We start from the raw sequence: 20,297 nt of genomic DNA, 5'->3' as shown, positions 1-20,297 counted from the left end.
TAGAAAAGTAAAACATTAACAACAAAAAACCTCATTTGTCCTGTAGAAACTGCATGTCTGGGTAAATAAGCTTTACCTTGCCCTTGTTCACCACAAGGTCTATGATGGCAGCTAAATGCAAACTCCCTGTTTAACAGGAAAGATTGGGAGCTGCTGGCCCTCTCCTGCTTGCGCTCTCCGTTGCGTAAAGAAACTGCCTAGTAGGAAAGGCCTGATGCTTGGGTTACCTGGCTTGGCATGAAACAGCAGTGATCTTACCACAGCTTTGCTCTCACAAGATACCTTCTTCATGAGTTTAAGGTAAATCCTCTGCAGAAATTACAAAGTTTCCCTCTCTGAGGATGCGTAAAGAATATCGTTTGGGCCGAGGAGATGGAAGGATTTCATGTGGTAAGTGTTTTCTATTTGCCAGTGTTGCCAAAATTCGCAGCCCTGTCTCCTTGCCAAGAAACTAAGAACCACCTTATCCTACAGAGCACTTGGCTGGAGAGGAATGATTAAGTGACCCAACCCTGCTCCCCCCTGCATCTCCCTGAGCAATGTGTTTCAAACAAGTGATGATCCCTGCTGGAGGGCTGCTGAATAAAGGGCTACAGGTAGCTCTGATGGCCACTGGGGTGCCGGGAGCCTGTGGTGAAGCATCCCAGCTCTCCCACCAGGAAAGCCCAGAAGACTTCACCCTCAGCTCGGGTGCTGCAAGAGCGGCTCCCAGTTTCCTGGGCCTGTTCCTTGTGCAGGGAAAGAGTAGTAGGAACATGTTGCACATCATAGATGGATAGAGAGGACCAATGTGGCTGGAAGGACTGTGGGGAGAAGAGAGGTGTGATGAGAATGTAGTGTTTGTGCTCTAGGCTCCTCATTCTTCTCTGAGGATGCGCACGGAGGGGAATGAGGGAAGTAGAGCATAAAAAAAGATGAGCGAAGGATGCAGGGTGTATGGTAGGAAGGGATCTGGAATCATGCGGCAATAGGAAGAAAGGGTAATGTTATAGGTGGCTCTCTGAAGTCGCTCAGGAACACAGCAATTGCTCCTCAGTACTGCTGTAGGAACAATGTGCCTGTCTGGCACGGCAGGGACTGCAGGAGGAATTACCTGGCAAGGGTGAAAAAAGGAACAGGTTGGGCAGTTCAGGGCGAAGAGCCAGAGGAGTCTGGCAGAAAGGCAGGGAGTCCTTTGTTTCCTGTACCCTGTCTGTGCTAGGAATTAAATACTTATTAAGGAGCCTGACTCCCTTGGGGCCAGACAAGATCAGTTAAGGAGGGAGCAGAGGAGACAGTTTAAGAGGCCTCTCCTACCATCCCACCTACACCCCCAGTACTCTAGCAGGGAGGAGAGAACAAGTGTGGGAGAACAGGACACATAAACACTCCCCTTTCCATCCCCACATCTCAGTACAGGGCGGGGGGGTGGGCAGGGAGAAGGGACATGCTGCAGTAGCTGAGAGCATTCCCTTGCATTCACACCCATAGCCAATCGCCTCCCAGCTTTTTCCCAGGATGGCTCCCTTTTAAAACAAGCACAAAAGAAACCACTTGAGAAGCCTTATATAACAACTTCAGTCCTATACCTCTTTTGTAATATGTGAAATCCACCTTCGCTTTGTGCTAGGTGGGCACTAAGTGTTTTACACAGCTCCTTTCTGCCTAATGTCACTTGCAGAAAACCAGAGTCAATAGCATGGTTTGATCATTCTAAAGATCATCTAGTCCAACCTTCCTGCCCTGGGCAGGGATATACAGCATAATAAACAGCAAGGTACAGATGAAGTGAGGCCAGGTAAGGGTCACATCGATAAATTGCTACAGATGACAACGTCTTTTCATTGTACGCAATCGTTTTTTTCTGGGTGATGTGGCAACCGTGAGGCTGGGATGAGGACAGTGGTGAGAGCTAAGGCTGGGCATGGGTCTAAGCATAGAGCCTGAGATGGCAGCATGAAGTGCTTGTACCCTGGACACTGGTGAAAAAAACCAAGGGGAGTAAAGAGGGGGAAGGAGAGTCTCCAGCTGTGTTGGTGGAGGGTGGGAGAGAAAGATGCCAGGGCTGACCAGGTCCAGCACTAGATAAGGCCCTGCAGAGACTGTGGCCAGTTTGAGCCATTTGCTGATTTTGTGACCTTGGAGACATGCTCAGTTTCTCCCTGCCTCCATTTGGTCTTTCAGATGGGAGGAGAAAACACCCTTGAAACAAAGGGACTCTTCTGAAGCAAAGCTGGAGAAGCCCCCATGCTTCCCCTCCCTCCCCTGGCAAAGGTACCAGCAGGTGGGGGAGCCGGGAAAGGCAGCACTTCGTGGCAGAGGGAGCCGGTGATGATAACTACGGTAGATAAGTTGTTTTCTGCTCAGGCCTTCTTTGATTTGGCTTACAAGGAGCCAGCTGCGCAGTTGTTATCCCAAAGAGCAGAGCAGCAATACAGAAATCAGCATTGTGGCTTGATGGGGCAGAAAATGTGGCTGCTCTGGGCTGCTTCATGAGACCGTAAGGGCTTCCTGGTGGGGGTAATCTCTCTTGTGCACTGCCCTGACTGTTTTTCAACATTGAGGCATTATTGTGCTGGCAAGAGTTGTCATTTGCCAGGATCTGGGGCTGGCCAGAGGGTAGCCAGCGAGCTGGAGGAGGCAGGGCAACAGGAATCGGCTGAGACACCCCGGTGTGCCGTGAGCCCTTTGCCCTCCCATACACTCGCTGATGCTCACGGAAAGCGTTATAAAAACCTCCTGTGAGCCGCTCCTGTGTACGGCCTCTTTCCTGTCTTGCACCTCCCCTGGCTCTCGTTACGTGGAGTGCCTAATGAAAAACAGACCTCGGCTTCCAAGGGCATTTAATGTGCTTTTGTGGCTCGTTCCTTAACGGAGGCCACCATTGTCCTCACTGTGAAATTGCCTTTGGCTGCTGTGGAAATGAGCATGGTGCTGCTGACACGTCGATTTTACTTCAGGTGGGAAGCGAGCAGCAGGTGAATCCTGCAGATAAAGATCCGGACTTTAGGCAAATGTGCCCTGCGCTGAAAAGCCGAGGAAGTAAAGATCAGAAAATGACCCATACTGTGGACAGGTGGAGAGTTTGTAGGTAAAGTCTTGATAAAAATGGCTCACGAAGCAAAAGATGCTTTAAAAATTTTTTTAAATCCATTGGTGTATTTTTTTCTACCTTTATGTTTTTCAGGCATGCTCGGTTTGCTGGAGTCAGACTGATTCCTCCCTTGATGCCACTTTCTTCTTTCCATCCTGTGAATGTTTTGAGAAAAGCTGTGATTGCAGCATTGCTGTGCAGACGGCTTAACGTGGGCTGTTGTTCTGAAGCACAGCTGTTAGGGATCAATTACTTTATGGAAGATAACCACTTTCAGATGCTTCTAATAAAAAGTTATTCCACCAGCAGCACTAATAATGAAGGCTGATTTTTTTTAAAAGAATGTCTCTCTCTTGTCTTTCCAGTGCGATGCCTGTATGTCCTCTCCGCGCTGACTCTGCGTTGCATCCACCTCTCCAAAACCCCTGGCCCCCTGTCTCGGCCCCCTTGGTTTTGGCTGGGCTGTGCATGGGGCGTGACAGTGGCTGGTGCTGAGGAGCTGCTCGGCAGCCTGATCAAACTCACGCGGTGGGTAAGGACCGAGGTCCACCTGTCCCCCTTTGGAGCAGGTGGGCTCTGGTTTTGGCACACGCAAGGAGCAGGGCAGGGAAGAAGGCGTCTGGGGGCAGATGGGCACAGAGGTTCATGCAGTGGTGGCGGGGAAGGACAGCAAAGGCGGCCTCCCAGGGAGAGGTTCCAGGGCGGCGGCGAGGCGGGTGGGAAGACGAGTGCACGTGCAAGGGGCTGCTTGGCGGTTTCCTGACAGAGTGGGAAGCCCATCACTGCTTCTGTGCAGGCACTCCCACATCCCCGCATCCTGGGGTTTCCTGAACAGCTGGGGAAAAGAGCTGATGTCAGTTAAACTTGAGTAATTGAGTAGGAAAGATGTGTTCCTTCAGATTTTGAGGAAGGAAGGGAAGAGATTCCAATTGTCACCTCCATTGGCAACCCTATTTCTCCTTAAAAGAGACAAAAATGCTCAGAAGTTAAAAGTTAGACAGAATTATGGGCTTGTGGTAAAGCCAGAATCTGAGAAAAGTTATTTGGTGACTGGCACCAGGTAAGGAAACACTCTTTTTTTTTTTCCAGGTCTTTGTAGAAAGCATAGGTCTGTCTGCCAGTGCAGGGGGCACAGGAACAGGTGGGAAAGGGAGACCTGGGTTTTCTGCTGCTTTAGGATACTTGGCTCCTTCTACCACATGATTTTTTTTTCTCTTCTTATTTGATGTTTGAATCACCCTTCAGCTTAGATGGCTTAAAATGAGAGGACCGAAAAGACAGACAAGAGACATAATCTTCACATCCCAATTGTTCGTTTCCTTGAGTTAATTATACGTTAGTAATAAAACCTATGTCTTTCCATAACTGCAAAAGACAACAGGCAAAGCACTTGCAGAGCTAAGAGGGCTTGGTGATTCAGATTCATCATTTACTAAGGATTTCTCCAACGTTTGTTTCTAATTTACCTGGCATTTGTCTTGCTGTTGTGCACAATTAGCTGCTGTTGCTGTAAGCAGGTACTTGGAGAATTTGGTCTCTTGACCCAGCATGCTGCTGGGAGCCAAGTGTAAGTCATGAAAAAGATTGTTTCAGGGAGAAGGGTTGGGTTTTTGTTTTGTTTTTGGCAGGATGCTCTTCTTTATTGCATAGCTGTGTGCAACCACTTCATATTTGAACTTATCCCTGGGTTATTCTGTGACATGGAAGAGTTGGGGGGTGAAATAAAAAAGCACTGCAAGGATAGTATCAAATATGAAGATCCCCCTCTTCTGCCCAAAGGTGTTCTGCTACTTGTAAGTGTAAAAGTCCTTAGAAGGAATTGAATTTCACACGCAGCATCAAGAGTAAGAACCTACTCCTCTCCCTCTGTTACTGCTGCATTTCAACTAACAACAGTGTGATGTCAGTTTTATATTTAATGATTCCTACATCAGTTCCATCCAGACAGAATAGGTTTGGTGATCTAATGTATCTTTTACATCCTTGTGGGGTTTTAATATATTTTTAATATATAAAAAATATATATTTTATATACCTAGAAGAGCTCAATACCCTATTTGTAATTACAGCTGCCTCCACTTGTTTTCATTGCAATTTTTTTTTTTTGGAAAAACCACAAATACTGGATTTTTGGGGTTTGTATATTTTTATTCTGGTATGTGCACAAAGAAGCTGACAGCCTATCTTTCTTGGGAAAAACTACAGCAAAATACTCAGCACTGCAATAGCTGGGAGAGAGCCAATCTTCGCCCATCCTTGGGCTGCTAGAAAGAGGGACCCTGAGGCCAGAAGCTAATTAGCTGACTTACTTTTGAGCTGAGATGCTTGATAATGTCCGTACCAAATCCTCATGAATGAACTGCAAACTCACACGCCTAGTATTAGCAGCAAATTTATTCCCATAGTGGTTTTCAGCTTGCTTTGCTTGATACGTTATCTGTAGGTAAAATGATATGATACTTTCCAACTCTCTCTTTTGAAAAACATTAGTAGTGGCAGGGCAAACAGGCCATTCAGTGCTGGTAGTTAGTGATTTGCAGGTTTCCCTATCCCTCTTCCCCATGTGAGAGGCTCTGGGGTACATACCCGTGTGGATGTATCTGCGTATTTTGCTACCCTTTGTCCTATGGTCTGTCCAAGCAGTGTCAACCCATGGCTGCCCGCTTGCTTTTCACACTGCTGGGGTTGAAAAACTGTGCCCAGGATGGGACGCAGGGCATCACGCTTCAAGGGCCCAGTGGTAAGCAAAGAGGATAAGCAGTTTGGTCAGTAGCATTTGAGGAAGCAGGGAGAAGAAAGTTATCCCAGTCCCCCCCACTTAGAGCAAAATACAGTTTATGAATCTTAAAACCTTTTTCAAAAGCAGAAAGTAAAATGAAAACTTAGCCTTCAAAGTGACTGTGAGTCACTCCCCTTCAAAGCATTTCCATGGATTTCTTGAACTTTCTTTCCAGTGTGTATTCCAAACGTTTTTGTGGGGATGATAAATTCTTCCCGTCTCACATTTAATTTTGGTCCATCAAACTGGCTCTCATTTTGGTTTGTCTTCTGGCACTAAAGGCTAATTTGCCGCCTTTAATTGAATGCAGACACTGCATCTAACATGACAGGCACTACCCACTCAATAATGGGATATTGTCTTTCCTGACTCCTACTTGCCTTAATTAAAAGCAGAGGGCTGACCTCAGCACTGAACTCTGCCCTATTCCTTGCTAATACTTTTACACATCGCTTCATGCTAAGGCTCAGCAGAGCACATGCAAGTTCCTGGCTCACCAACATCATTTGTTTGTTTGTTATTGTTTTAAGGACGAGTTTCACTTAATCAGCGGGAGGTTCCTCCTTGCTTCAGTAGGGCTCACCCGCTGCCCTGTCTGCTCTTTGCCCACGGGGACGCAGTGAGGGAAGAGGGAGCAGGTGCACGGGGTGGTACCACTGGGCACAGCCACTGAAAACAAGCAGATTTGGGCCGGGTGAATGTTTCCATGGGCCAATGCATTTTGTACCTGCATTGTCTCCTGCATGACCTCCTCCGACTTGTGCGCTCTGCCCTCCAGGTGGCCAGAAATCCATCTTCAGAGAGGACCCAGACTCTAACAGATATTCTGAGGTCTATCAGAAGTCCAGCCTGGGTTTCAGGCTTGGAGTCAGGTGTTTAAACCTTTAATGTTTGCGTTTTTTTAACTTATGTCCTCTTATGGTTAAATCTAGGACTTCACTGTGGGCAGTTATGTCCCCATCACCTGAACCTGCGCAGGACCTCTCTTGGCCAGCAACCTTCAAAGGTTTCTCTCTGAGCTGGGAGGGAACAGCAACAGCTACCCTGGACTGGCCATGGTGAAAGTGGAACAAATCACATCCCACTTGCCCAAGTACCCCAAACTGAGATACAGATGAATGCCTTTGTACGGATGGATGCAAATCAGGATGCACTGAGTGGCTGAAGGGCTGCTCTCTGCACAACAGATAAAAGAACTGGGACAGGCTATGTAGGGGTGGTGGTTAATGCTCCCCACTCCTGCAGAAAGAGCTGAGCTTTCCTTGTGTGAGCACTGGCTTGGGAAAAAACACATGGAAATCATCTGTCTGCACAGCCTGCTTGTGCAGTGTGTTTTTGTTGTAATTATTTCTACAGAGAAGCATTTTGCTTAGTCTCCAGCTCCTGGAGAGGGTGGAATCAGAGAGCTCAGCTTTCATTTAAAAGCCTTTGCTCTCCCACTTCTGGAGAGAAAGTAACCAAGTGATCTGAATTTACCTGAAAGGCTACAAAACAGAAGGCGAATATGACACCCAACCTCCCCAACAGTTTTGAAAACCCCAGAACACCACCTGAGGGGGTTAATCTTTCAGGGTTTTCCTGGGAGAGGTTGAGGTGCTCACTCAGGGCTTTTTGATGTTGGGGTTGGCAAGGCAAAGCACAAGACTTGACTGCTCTTAACAGCCTTCCATAGCTCTGCCAGGGAAGGTCAGTCACAACATGAACCTCACCTTTTCTCTGATGCTTGACATGGTGATAATACCTGAAGCAATTCCCATATCCCCTTGCACCACAGAAAAATCTTTGTAACCCAGGTGCTCACAGGAAGGCATGTTTCCCAAGACACAAAGACAAAACAGTTTGATGAGAGAAAAAAACCAAGCCAGCTGAAGCCAAGCACGCACATCTACTTTAAATACAGAGTGTGTGTGTAGTTTTCCTGTATCCCAGTACGGTTTATATCCCTGCCTCTGGCTGGTCCTAGAGCCTTGACCCACCAAAAGATTTTAATTTCACTACATGCACCTACACTGAACATTTTGGCACCACTGGCATCACCAAAGACTTCCTTTGGGCCCTGCTTAACAAAGATAGTCCTGTAACGTGCCTGCATTTCTGCCACCAGACACAAGCAGAGCCCTCCGTCTGAGCAGTGATGAGCTGCTTGGTACAGGCTGTCCTCTTGCCTGTTTAGCAATCAGGACCAGTTTAGCAGATGCTTCCCTGGATGTATCATTTCAGTTTGGTGGGGAGCAGGGAGGATAATGCTGGTGGTATTATCCAAGTGGTAGTATTATCTACATCGACAGGGGTTAGAACAGCTAGCTGGCATGCAAGAAAATCCAGGTTCAGACCTCTAGGGAAGATAACATAAGCATAACCCAAATTTTCCATTGCAGTGCTGTGTGTAATGAATATTTAAAGCAGAACAGAAAGTTCCACTTTGGGTGTTTAACTTCTGAAAACTTAAGTCCCATTTGCCTCCAGCATCTAGTGATGAACGCAGTTTTAGCATGCTAGCTTTGGCTGGGAAGCATCTGAACTTCCCCTTAGAGAAGAGGTAAGATCTGTGTTTGGCATGGATCTGCCAAAAGTGACCTTGGGATAGAAAGACAAGGGGAAGACTTATCATGAAAGTCAGCAGAGAGGTCATATCAGTCAGCAAAGATGCTGGCTCCAGCAAGAAATCTTTTTGCAACCCATCATTTCTACCACCACAGGCAGGAAAATACATTGTCTCTGCATCTGCAAAGTGAAAAGCTTTCTTCTCTGGCTGCAGCAGATATGCAGTGGAGCAAGTCATGGGAGACGGGAGAAACCTTCTTTTTGGTTTGACTAGGTTGGATTACAGTAGCTCCGATCCCAGAACATCTCTTAACCCCACCCCACAACCTGCTGTGCTAGGTATCATGCAACAGAGCTAGAATTCTGTCTCACTTCTGGGGTTTACCCCACCCCTGGCAAGAGCATCACAGCTGCAGATAACAAACAAGCAAGGCAATCAGCTTTAATGTTTTCTGCTGGGTCCTCACCCTTCGCTCACACTACAACGCCCCAGCTGTGAACTTTTAACCCTGAACTTGTTCCAGATTGTGAGCCTCTACAGCAGACAAGTCATAGGCAGTAAATTCACTTTTCAGACAATCGTGTCTATTGAGCTACCCCCACCCGTGCTTTGCTGCAATTCACTTTCTGTCCACCTGCTGCTTTTCTGTCAACTCTAGTGTATTTATTGGTAGCACACTCCTCACCTGTGGGGAGGAGAGAAAGGGGCATCAGCTTAAAATGATGCAGACCATGCAATGCAGTGAAAAGACCCAAGGATGCCTCCGTATGCCTCATCAGCCTATTTTGAAGAAATGCTGGATTTGCCAGCATTTCCTGGGAACAGAAAGAAATCTAGCCCTCTGAGAGCTGATGCAAAGGCAAGTAACAGACAAGTAAAATGTTTGGGTTTGGGTGAAGGTGCCAGGCTGTTTTCTACTATTTCTGCCTCCTGCTTACTCACTGGAGCGAGGGACATTGCGGCCATGAGCTGCAGGAGACAGGGCTCCTTTGTGCAACACACGTGCACATGGACAATAGGATCTTCTTACCTGATACCTTCAGCCACTCCAGTGAATGGCAGCTGGGGCAGGTCCCTCTCGCTGCTGGAGCCCTGGATCTCAGAGGGTGACATTAGGCTGGGACGGCAGCTCCCGGGTGCTTACACAGGCTGCTCCAGTGGACTGGCTGCCTTTAACACAGCACAGAAGGCAGCTGCAGGATACTTCTAGTGTCCTTTAAAAATAAATCCCAGCATCACCTGCACAGGGCTAAACTCTGTTGATGGAACCTTGACACACAGTGAAATCAGCTCATTTTGACATTAAACTTGCTGATATAACAAATAGCGTGATGCTGACCTGGGTAGATATACAATAAGAAAAATCCCAAGCGACACTTCTTGTTTTAACAGTAAACGTCTATCTTTTACAGTAACACCCCAAACTGGCACCAGAGGGTCCTACAGCTAAACACAGACAAAGATGTCTTGTGAGAGATTAACATAAAATGAAGGCACAGACAGTCACCCTCCCTCACAACATCCCGTCTGCCTCCATACACACCCAAAACACATGCATTTGTCTGCTGCTAGTTTAGTCATCACAGATTAAAAAAAAAAGACAGCAAGACAAAGACTGCCCGAGCCAGTAGTGGAGCTTGGTTAATTCATGCCAGGCAGCAGCAGTGGCAACAGCTCGGTGCTCAGCCTTGCTGACTGCTCTTAGAACAAACCAAAGCCATCGTTCCAGCGAGGAGGTTACCACAGATCCCTGCCATAAAAGGAGTAGATTGCTCTTAAAATCTAACTGATGAGGATGGCAAATGTAAGAATGACTAAATAAGAAACAGCTCCCTTGGCTGATTTCCTATGCTGGCCCCTACTGCTACTGAAAAAAATGCCTCTTAACAACCCAGAGAAAAATAAAAACCAGCTGAATATCTTTTCTTAGATGGCTAGTTTTTGCATTCCCGTGCAAGGGATATTTTGTTGTTGGCTCTGTTCTTGGTATGAAACTGGCCCTGAGGTACCAAACTGGAGATGAGGGACAAATGTGGGTTTAGGGCTGCTAAACCTTCAGCTGGAAAACCGCGCTTACAAACGCAGAATTTGCACCTCGCTAAAAAGCAGACTATTACTCAAGCAGAGAAAATAAAAAAGTGACTTCCATAAGCTAGCGCCCAGCTAATGGCAAACTGGTGTACAGTAGCAGACCGAGCCTAGTCTTAGTGTAATTAAAATGGAATCAGAAATAGTTCTTCAGACCCAAGATCTAGCTAACAAGCCTGCTTTAGAAAACAAACAAATTTATAATAAAGCAGCAGCCTCCAATGTGTGGGAGGGTACAACACCTCACAAATTTTTTTTACACAGGAGAAAGACACGGGAAGACAACATTTTGAACTTTTGAGCAAGTGCTTGCCTCTCCTCCACAAATCATCCTCCCTTGGGGACGTCTGATGTCTGATCAGAAAGAGTGGATGTTCTCAAAACTGAGAAAATCTTAGATTTACAGTCTAGAGATGTATCAAGTATCAAGTATGTCCTAACTCCTTTGAAGAAGGGAAACAAAGGTAACTTGTTTCCACGGACTCCTTCTTCTGTTTTGCAAATATGTGTCCAAACAAAGGCAGAGTTTGCTACACATGAGTTGAAAGTTTAAGGTTTATTAGAAAAAAACTTGATCTTTGATAGCATTGCATATTTTATATGTCTGGTTAAAATGCTTTTTATCATTTTCATTCAAATTAATTATTTTTTAAGAACTTCTTCATGCAATCTTTGTAGTTAACATACTTGTACACACAAAATGAACACCCATAATGGAAGGATATCTTACTGAGAGGCAGCAAGACTGTTCAGGAAACATTACCTGTTTGTACTGGAAAGTCGCAGAAGTGATGCCATGGTTTTACAGCTTCAGCAGATGTCCCGAGTTCCCACTTTCTCCACTGGGGATTTGCAGGGGGTGGAAATCCAAAAGTCATCAACTAAATGGGCCACAAACCAAGCCTCAAAATCATGAGCAGTTTCACTGGCATCTGCCTCTACTCTAAATGATGCACTGTTATTCCTTCCACTGCCACACATACAGATTCAAGAGCTCTAATCAGATCACTTGTTTTCAGTGGCTGAAGGGCCAGTTCAGTTTACACACAGCATCGAGCTCCTTTAGAATTAGCAGAAAAACCGACACAGTAGGATTCATTTTAAATTTCTTGGACTGCAAAGCTCTTGCAATGGTTGTATCTTCCACATTAATGGACAAAATAATGCTGTAAAAGTCAGCTTCTATTGTCCTATGCTTTAAAGGGGTTTAAAACAGAGAAGTTCAAATTAAAAGCATCTGTGGGTAGATCAAGTCAATTTTCCTGGGGACTGGGGAAGGCACTAGGGTAAAAAGCCCTCATTAACCTTACTTAGTCCCTTTCAGAAGTATAAAATGGCATCAACACTTCATCTAATCAGAGAAGGAGGAGGTGGGGAGAGAGGAATCTGATAGCAGTGTGTAGGTATGTCTTCTAACAAGGGACTGTGGAACTGATAACAGATGGTACCACTATGAACCACACAAAGCTGGCAGCACTTGTCTCACTAGGTTGATGGTTGATCACAGTCCAGTGATTCCTGATTGCATACTTTGATATTTTCCTCCAGTTTGCACTTTAACATCCATTCGCAGGAGTAGTGGCAAGCATCATTACTCAGAAAGGAACCTAAAATCACTATCCATGGGGCTGAGTGCTCCAGGGGAGTTGAAGCAGAGCTAGCCATGCAACACCCCAACCTTCCATGGAAAAAATAAAAACACATAGCCACTAATCATTCTGGCATCGGATTGTGGTAAGATCCTGCATGTTTCTTAATGGAAGGCTCCTGCACCCTGAAGAATTAATTCCGTCATGATTACTCTACTTCTTCCTGATCCAGTGAGGTCAAAGCCTTCTCCTGTAACACAAAAACAGAACTTACAATTATAAAAGCAGTGAGGGCCCTCATACTAATTTCAACTCTGCTGAGGTCAGTCAGTAGGTTTGCCAGTAAGATTTCCTGACCTCTCATGCTATCTATGCCAATGGATACAGGCTGTACAGCTGCTGAATGTTTCCCTTCATTTAATGACACACAAAAGGACTAGGATCTCTGATGCAAGTGCCTCCCAGCAACTCCAGGTAAATGAACTACGAAGGGCAGCAGCTCAGCACCACTGCTGGCCAAGGAGCACCTTGTACAACTGACTTTAGAAGAGAGAGGGATACAAAGATAAACAGATGCCTTTGTGTAGAGGGAAAGAGGAAGCATACCACACCATAAGGGCAGACTGTATGAACTGCTGAACTTTGCTGTACCCAGAACCTGCCAGCAGCACACTTCTAGGGAGAAGTATAGGATTAAGGCAAGTGTGAAGTTTCCTGGTGTTTCTCCCAGCCTTCAGCTATTTGTGCTGGAGAGACTGTCTGCCAGGAATGGTGTTTTATACTTAACAACCCTTTATGAATGTCTCCTATTGATTTTTGGACCTATGTAAATAAAAAACTTGCAGCACGGAATACGTCTTGTAGCAAATAATTCCACAGCAGGAGTACATGCTCTGTTAAAGAATACACGGTTTGATTTGGTTTTGTTTGCATCTGGCCCATGTTAATTCCATGAAAGTGTGCTGCTTCAAGGTGCCTTAGGTTATGCACAAGTTAAGGGAGGGAAAACGCATACCCAGCCACCCTGGTCCTGAATCCACGGCTTGAAGTGTTCTCTGAGGTACTTTAATCCGAAGCCCAAGACCAGGTTCATAGGATGGTTGTCTACAGCAGTAAGTCTGGTGGCAACTTCCATTGTAAAGGCAACTTTCTTGCACTGTACTTGGCCTCCTGGCTCACTTATTGAATTTGCTGAGACATCCTCCAGGAACAAATCAGTGATCCTCTTGAAGAAGGTGTAGGACAGCATGTCTTTAAATTGCTGATGCAAAACCCTATCCTTTTTGATCTGAGAATAAGAATAAGGATTGGTTAAATTGAGCTACTTTTGTTGGAATTGCTTTCCCCATCTCATTGGGAAAGGGGAGCATATCTAGGTAATACACACAATATAGTCTAATGGTGGTGGTGAATGCAAGAGATGACACACAAACCCCACACATCACTGCAAAGCTGCTCCTTCAGGCTCTGGAGGTGGCTGTACAATTTTTCCTCAAAAAACTTTCACCTTTTTTTGCATTTGAATGAGAGAAGCAGAGGAGAGAATGCAAAACAAGCGTGAAACTGATATTGAGATCTGAAGGTGAGGACACATAAGGTCCGTTTGCTCAGTCATGGTCCTTGTGATGCTTCTTACTGTGTCTGGGTACCTCTCTGCTGCAGGAGTTGAGCATGTCCTCCCTGTGGGAGTATACCTTTATAGGTAGGGGGCAGCTAAAGAAAGGAGTAAAGCAAACAAGTACCCATATTTTTAATAGATAAAACATCCACTCTTGCTAATGGGCTCACATGGGGGTTATTCTGTAGCTTTTGGGCAGGGCTGTCAAAATGTACTCAGACTTATCTCTCTACACCCACTCTCAAAGCTGTAGAGTTTCTCTCCCTCCACTGGGAACCACTTGTATGCCAAAGTTAATGCAAACAAAAGAGTTTCTCAGAGTCACTTGAGTGCTCCATGAAACTCAACAGGAACACGGCAAGTGACTCCTCTTTGAAACACATGACATTTTTGTTGCCTTCTTCCCACACCCCAACAGAGATCTCTGCTAGTCCCCTTGTCTTAAGAAAGACTTCAGAATGAATGGAGAAGGTTTCAGAAAGCCCTAGGTGCCAAAAGAGAAGTTCAGTATAGAGACAGAGCGCGCTAAATTACAAACCATTCAATCCCAAGAGAAGTGTAATCTCTCTCACACTCTAGCCTGTGTAGCTCCTGAAAACAGGAGGAGTTACCTTTTCTTCTAGTCGGTCCCCTGACTGCTTTAACAGTGAAAGTATTGTTTGTATTATCTTTTCTTCATCTGTTAAAGAAAAGAGTAACATAAATATTGGATCCAGGTAGCAAACTACAGTGAAAGCCTTTGTGACACTTAGGAAAACAGCTGCTAGTTTGTGGCAAATTCATGGAGAGTTGCGTATCCCGGCTTTAAGCTGAAGCTCACTGTTCTTGTCTGCATGGAGTAAGCAATGCTACTTCTCCATCTGTCCGAGGTTTTGCTCCAGTTAAGAATCTGGGAAAGAGCAAGGGCTTTAGCATCCCACTGCCAGCCCTTTGGGCTTTGAGGTATGTCTGATAATAAGCCAGAACAAAAGAGCAGCTAGCGGAAGCCCACAAAAATGGGCTTAAAATTAGGAAAAAAAAAATCCCCTCATTATTACCAATTATACCTTCTGCAACTCATTAGGACAAACTCCAGGTTTGCCAGATTAAAGAAAAAGCAAGTATGGCATGATCCTTCTTGTAACCCGAAATCCCCTTCTAGCTTGCATTAAAAATAAAACTCTGCAGACGTCACGGAAGACAAGCAGCTCAGACTTATAACAGATTGTTTAGCAGTGTTGTCCTGTCACCGAAGAGGTATTGACCAAGACATTATTGCCCCAAGGACTGGTCTTTGGCCTTAGAGCCCCAGTGTATTACTCTGCCCCCAGCCCTGCCACTCCTACCTGCTCTGTCACCTTACACCACTTTATCTTCACCCTCCTTTTCTCATGTCACATCTCCTTGGATTTTTAAGGATGCTCCCTTTAATTGCAGTAGCAGGTAGGACCTGTTAGAGGACTGCAAAAGCAGTCCCTGAAATGTGGGCAACAGAGCAAGAACCAGCAGAGCAAAATTCCTTCTTCACAGCATCTGACTGCAGAAATCCCAAGTGCTTCACCATGTCTAGAAAAAATGCCTCAGTGTGCAATCCCAACCTGACATACTGCCTGTCAGCATGAATTTTTTCACCCTTACCATTTTCCTTGCCCTCACTTCCATCAGTAGTATCACTATCGTCTTGTTTCTGGCCTGGGGCATGACACACTGTCTGGAATGACACATATGAAGCTGATTGCTGAGATCTGGGAGTAACAAGCTTGGCGAGTTTGTCTGCAATGTGGTTGACATCTGCTGTTTCACCTGATTGGGAAGGAGAGTGGGAAATAAAGAAGGCAGTTAATCTTTCCAGGAAATAATTCAGTGATTTACTCGTTTACATGCCCCCCTGAGGTGGAAGTGCCCAGAGGACACCAAGAGATACATTTCCCCATGCTGGGGCTTTGTTATTGCTTGAGATCAGCTGGTAATAATTTAGAGAGACAAGTAACTCAGTACAGCCCCTCTCTAGTATTTGAGCAGCAGCTAACTCTACAGAGGCCATACAGAAGCAAGTGTGTGTTGCTCACCACTGTACTTCCTTGCAAGCCAGAAGCACACCGTTTGTTAAGAAATGTGAGAGTACTGCTCTATAGGACTGTGACTCTTAGACTTTACTGTGAGACTGGTATTGCCCATGATTAGTCCATCTATAGGTCCAGATTTAGAAAAGATGGTGTACTTGAATGCTCTTTCCTTGTTCTCACAGGCTAATCCTGAGCAAAGGAGAAGCAGATTTCACTTCAGAGGCTCCTCTAGCACAAAAGGTTCTCATGGCCTTGACACTGTTGCATTAAGCAGATATGAATACTGGGAGAACTCAGCAACCAGACTGGCTTTATCCACCTTGTGTAATGACCCTGTTCAAGACCCTCATCAGCTGAAGGCATTGCTCCATGAGGGGACTCCAACAGGGATCCTGCTATAGCAAAGAGCACAGGACGAGCTGTTGCAAGGTTTGTTTCATCTCAAAGGTGCTTTTCCTTACAATTTGCCTCACAGAGCTTGGGATGCAAGACTCTGTCTCACCACCACCACTGCCAAGTGGCAGCTCCTGCGTGACCAGCAGGCATCGAGACAAGCTCAGTAGCGGCCTGACTCATAACATGTAAAAATTCACAAGCAGCTTATTGTGAGGGCAGCAGGGGTTAATGCAGCCAATAAAACTGCATTTCAAGGCAGGTGAATCAAGCCCAGGATGTTTCCATTCCTTCATCTGCCTGCAGAGCTTGTCAGGGAGCTGCTAAACTTCTAGGAAGGGGGCCGGGCTGTTCATGCCTTTGGATACCTAAGATTATGCAACTGGTTTTAAATTGAACAGGCCTTCAATTTAGACAGGTAATCCCCGAAAGCACTCCCATTTGCTCCAGAATGGCCTGGCCAAGCTTGCAGGGCAGCTGCTAGCTGTATAAGTAAATAATAATAATAATAATAATAATAATAATGATGATGATGATGATGATGATGATGATGATGATGATGATGATGATGATGATGATGATGATGATGATGTTTTAGGACTTGGTCCAGCAATCTGCTGAAGGGAAGGTAAAGCCCAGATCCAAAGCCAAGCAGGATCTCCAGGGAGGTTAACATCCAGCATGGGGAAGTTTTGCCTTGAGGCCATGCTGCCATCCATGATGCAGGGAACATGGCAGTGTATTTGCAGGGCCATCAAGTGATTGCACCCAAACTCTTGAGCGCTTTCCTTGGCAGTGTACAAATAAAATGGACATAAAAATGGATATCTGGATGCAGACATATGTCCCTGGCAACCAAACAATGGAAAGTTATAGTTATTTCCCCCTAGCAAAATGCACTGGGCTGAGACAGGGACCCTTTCTTGAGAGGCAGAGCTGGATTTGGCAGCAGGGAGAGTTATGGGCTTGGTGGGTAGGAGCTGGTCAGGGATGGGGCGTTAGGTTGAAGAAGTCAGTGATGGATAATTTTTAGAAATATCTTTAAATGCACTTAAAGGGGAGAGCAATTGCTGTGACACCAACAGTATCAAGCTGGGACAAATTAAACAAACAACCCCTATTGTAGGGGAATAGACAGGGATCGGCGACCGGAAGATCACGGGATGTGACGGAAAGATAGACTCCTCCCCATAGGAGTGGCAGGAACAGGAAGCTCAAGAGCTATATAAGCGTGTGACGCAGCTAAATAAACGGACATTTTGTATCCATCATATTGATGTCTGTGCATCACTGTCCCCAGGGTGGGTAGAGCCCTGTGTCCCGGAGATATGCGGCCCAAGATAAGTTCTCCTGTAGAAGCGTACAGCTACACCCTATCTTATGTATATAAAAACAACATGGCAACCTATCATATACCATATACGGCAACTTAATGGGCATACCTCATCCTCCTCTCTCAGTCTTGTAGGAGAATATAAGGTATTAGTTGTTATCCAGAGCAGAAAAGGTAAAATCTCATTGCCTGCAGTGCAGCACCTGATATGGGGCTGCCTTTGGGGGCTAGGGCACAAGACGTTTATATGGACGGGAGCCCTGAATATCAGATGGATTACAGCCACCTACTGCCTCTTCTTCCACCACATGGAGGGCAGGTTCAGATCAGACTTTAATAGCAATGTGTAAAGGAGACTTAGATGACCCTGGAAGACTGTTTCCATTTAAGATACATGGTAGGGTTATGAGAAGTGGCCCAGAGACATGGGCTGCTCTGTGCTTGAGGTTGGTCACTGCCAACTGCTTGGCACCAGAGTTTCAAGCAGAATCTAGCACTTCTGTCTTTAGTGTGGAATGTTTATCACCTGATAAAGCTCCTTGAATGGGCCTTCAAACAACTTCTCTTCCTTGATTTTAGTGTGGAGGTCTTCAGTCTGACCAGTGTTTAACATTTTCTTTCTAACAGGTTATGAAAAAGAAAAAGGCAATGCTTGAAAGAAAACCCCAACCTGTGCAATTATACGATACTTACCACCATACAATGGAAAACAGAGAAGCCATTCACAAGCATGGATCTTGTGTGTGCAAGCACTACTGAAGATTTGGCAATCTGCCTTCCTAACTGGAAATCAGTAGGGCTGGTATAAGAGGCGACCAAAAAGTGAAAGAAACCACCTTCCTCCTCCTGCCTTTCCACTGGCCACCAGCCATTTAAGCTATTTAGAGAGAGATTTAAAGACAAACGCAAAAGGAAAGAACTAAGACATACTTATCTGACACTGAGAATTCCCTTTTTGAAGGCTCTCAGATTGTGCCTCAGAAATGGAGAAATGTATCATGCAAACTTGGTGCAATGATGGCTTTGGGGGCTTTTTCTGCTCTGCTCTGCGGCAGAAAAGAGGTAGACAATATCCTGGAAAATATTTTCTTTTCGGTTGCTTTTTGCTCTGCTGTTGTATCATGCAATCCTGAAAAACTAATCCTTGGCTTGGTCCATCTTTATCCCATTGATGGTCAATCTTTACTTCTCTCCTGATTAAGGATGATGATTTCTGCACGTTAGCCTCATTTTTCAGAAGTTTCCCATATTTACTGGCAGACAACCGCCGCTGGGCATAGGCCATTAGGATCTTGTATTCTATGCTGTCTCGCTCATCATCTTCCAGCGGTATTTCCTCCATACTGACATCATTTGGCGAAGACATCTTGGTTCCTGCAAGAACATATTCTTAGTTCTAATGGCTTCAGGAACAGCCTGTGTTTTATGATTACCAATCAGTGCCTAATGTTTCTACAGAACCTTTCACCAAACACCTTATAAACCTCAGTGATGTGAAGAATATTGCAGTACCCGGGAGCCAGAGAAGCACTGTTTTCTAAAAAGAAAATTTTGTTACTGAGAAATACTTCAGGTGGCAGTCAAGGCCATCAAAGAACAGGAACAAGAGATCTGTTACATAGCATTTGGTGGCTTAGACAGGAAAGATGAGGAAATTCAAGGAGTATTCAATGGTCAGGGTTCAGTGCAGGAAAAGAGGAAAGCCCATGATAATAACTGATTCTTGGGATGGAAAGGAAAACGATTTGCCAAAGCAATGCGGAGGTAAAGCCTATACCGTGGTTCAAATGAGTAAGCACCTAAATACATGAGTAGTGTGTTTTCAGAGGAAGCTTTGACAAGTTTGGGCCCTGAGTTCTCTAGGTAGGAAAGCAAAAAAGCACCAGCCTAAACGTTAGGAAAAATTACAATATTTACCTACCATAATGTTCTCAACTGTCCTTTCACTTTAGGGGACCCAAATCAAGAGTCTTGCATGTTTGACACCTGTCTCAAACACCTGGCGACAGCCTCTCTGAAATTTTCTTCCCTGTGCAAGCCTAGGTGTCAGCATGCTCAATTTTCCGCTAGTAGTGCACTGCAATTTAATGTTTAGAAATCTATACTTAACTTCAAGTGGCAAAACATTTCACTCTTCCCTAACTATGCACTTGGGTAAGAATTCATTCATCCCAACAGCATCCAAGGTACAAGCGTCTACGTTGTCTTTGAACAACCTGCTGGGTTTCAGCAGAAGCCCTGTCCTGTGAAGGGCACAGTACTGCACTGAGACCTCTTGCTCACAGGGTCATGCCAAGGTGAGTGTTTACTGGACACAGTCGGGGCAGTTTGAAGGCTGGGGGAGAAGGTGCAAGTTCCTGTTGTTTTCTTGCTAGTTGCTGCCTTGAGATATTCAAAGGGTCAGCAGGACCTGTGCGTCTTCTCACAGTGCTTGTGCAGGAAGCTTTAATGAACCTGCAAGGGAAACTGAAAGCCCGGCAGAAAAATGTCAGCAAGAGACTGTTACAAGAAACAAAGCAAGTGGAAAAGAAGAAGTGGTGACCTAGAAATACAGAGGAAAAAAAGAACTGAAATGATGCAAGTCAGGCATGGGGTTGCTGCTTCTTCATTGCTGTACCTAGGAAGGTGCATACCACCCTCAGGATGCAGGGGAGAAAAGGTAAGACCTTTTCCATGCCCTGAAATTGTTTGAGCCCATCTTCCAGTGCAAACCAGAGCAGCTTAAACAATGTTTTAAGCTGCACTGCACTTCTCAGTGTCTCCACTACACAGAAAGCAAGTTTACAACAAATCCCTTCAGCTAGTCAGTAAGCCCAGGAACAGGCACTTCCTTT

At 45.4% G+C, this 20,297-nt stretch overlaps 1 protein-coding gene and 1 long non-coding RNA gene across 2 annotated transcripts; one reads left to right on the top strand and one right to left on the bottom strand.

Annotated features, from left to right (window-relative positions):
- Positions 1 to 112: 112 nt before the first annotated feature.
- LOC135315344 (uncharacterized) lies at positions 113 to 3,312 on the top strand. The gene is made up of 4 exons (XR_010374793.1): positions 113 to 390; positions 2,164 to 2,263; positions 2,857 to 3,070; positions 3,167 to 3,312. It is a non-coding gene; the product is annotated as an uncharacterized LOC135315344 (long non-coding RNA).
- An 8,970-nt stretch (positions 3,313 to 12,282) lies between these two features.
- BCL2L14 (BCL2 like 14) lies at positions 12,283 to 18,831 on the bottom strand. Its single transcript, XM_009505303.2, has 5 exons — positions 18,394 to 18,831; positions 15,310 to 15,474; positions 14,304 to 14,371; positions 13,090 to 13,362; positions 12,283 to 12,324 (listed from the first exon to the last, which is right to left on the bottom strand). Exons 1-5 carry the CDS (start codon positions 18,827 to 18,829, stop codon positions 12,283 to 12,285), a joined length of 984 nt encoding a protein of 327 aa, XP_009503598.1. The 5' UTR covers positions 18,830 to 18,831.
- Between the last annotated feature and the right edge of the window lie 1,466 nt (positions 18,832 to 20,297).

Source organism: Phalacrocorax carbo, chromosome 1, assembly GCF_963921805.1.
Source record: "Phalacrocorax carbo chromosome 1, bPhaCar2.1, whole genome shotgun sequence".
NCBI lineage: Eukaryota > Metazoa > Chordata > Aves > Suliformes > Phalacrocoracidae > Phalacrocorax > Phalacrocorax carbo.
Note: the sequence above shows the minus strand (reverse complement) of the source record. Positions and strands in the feature narration are given on the sequence as shown.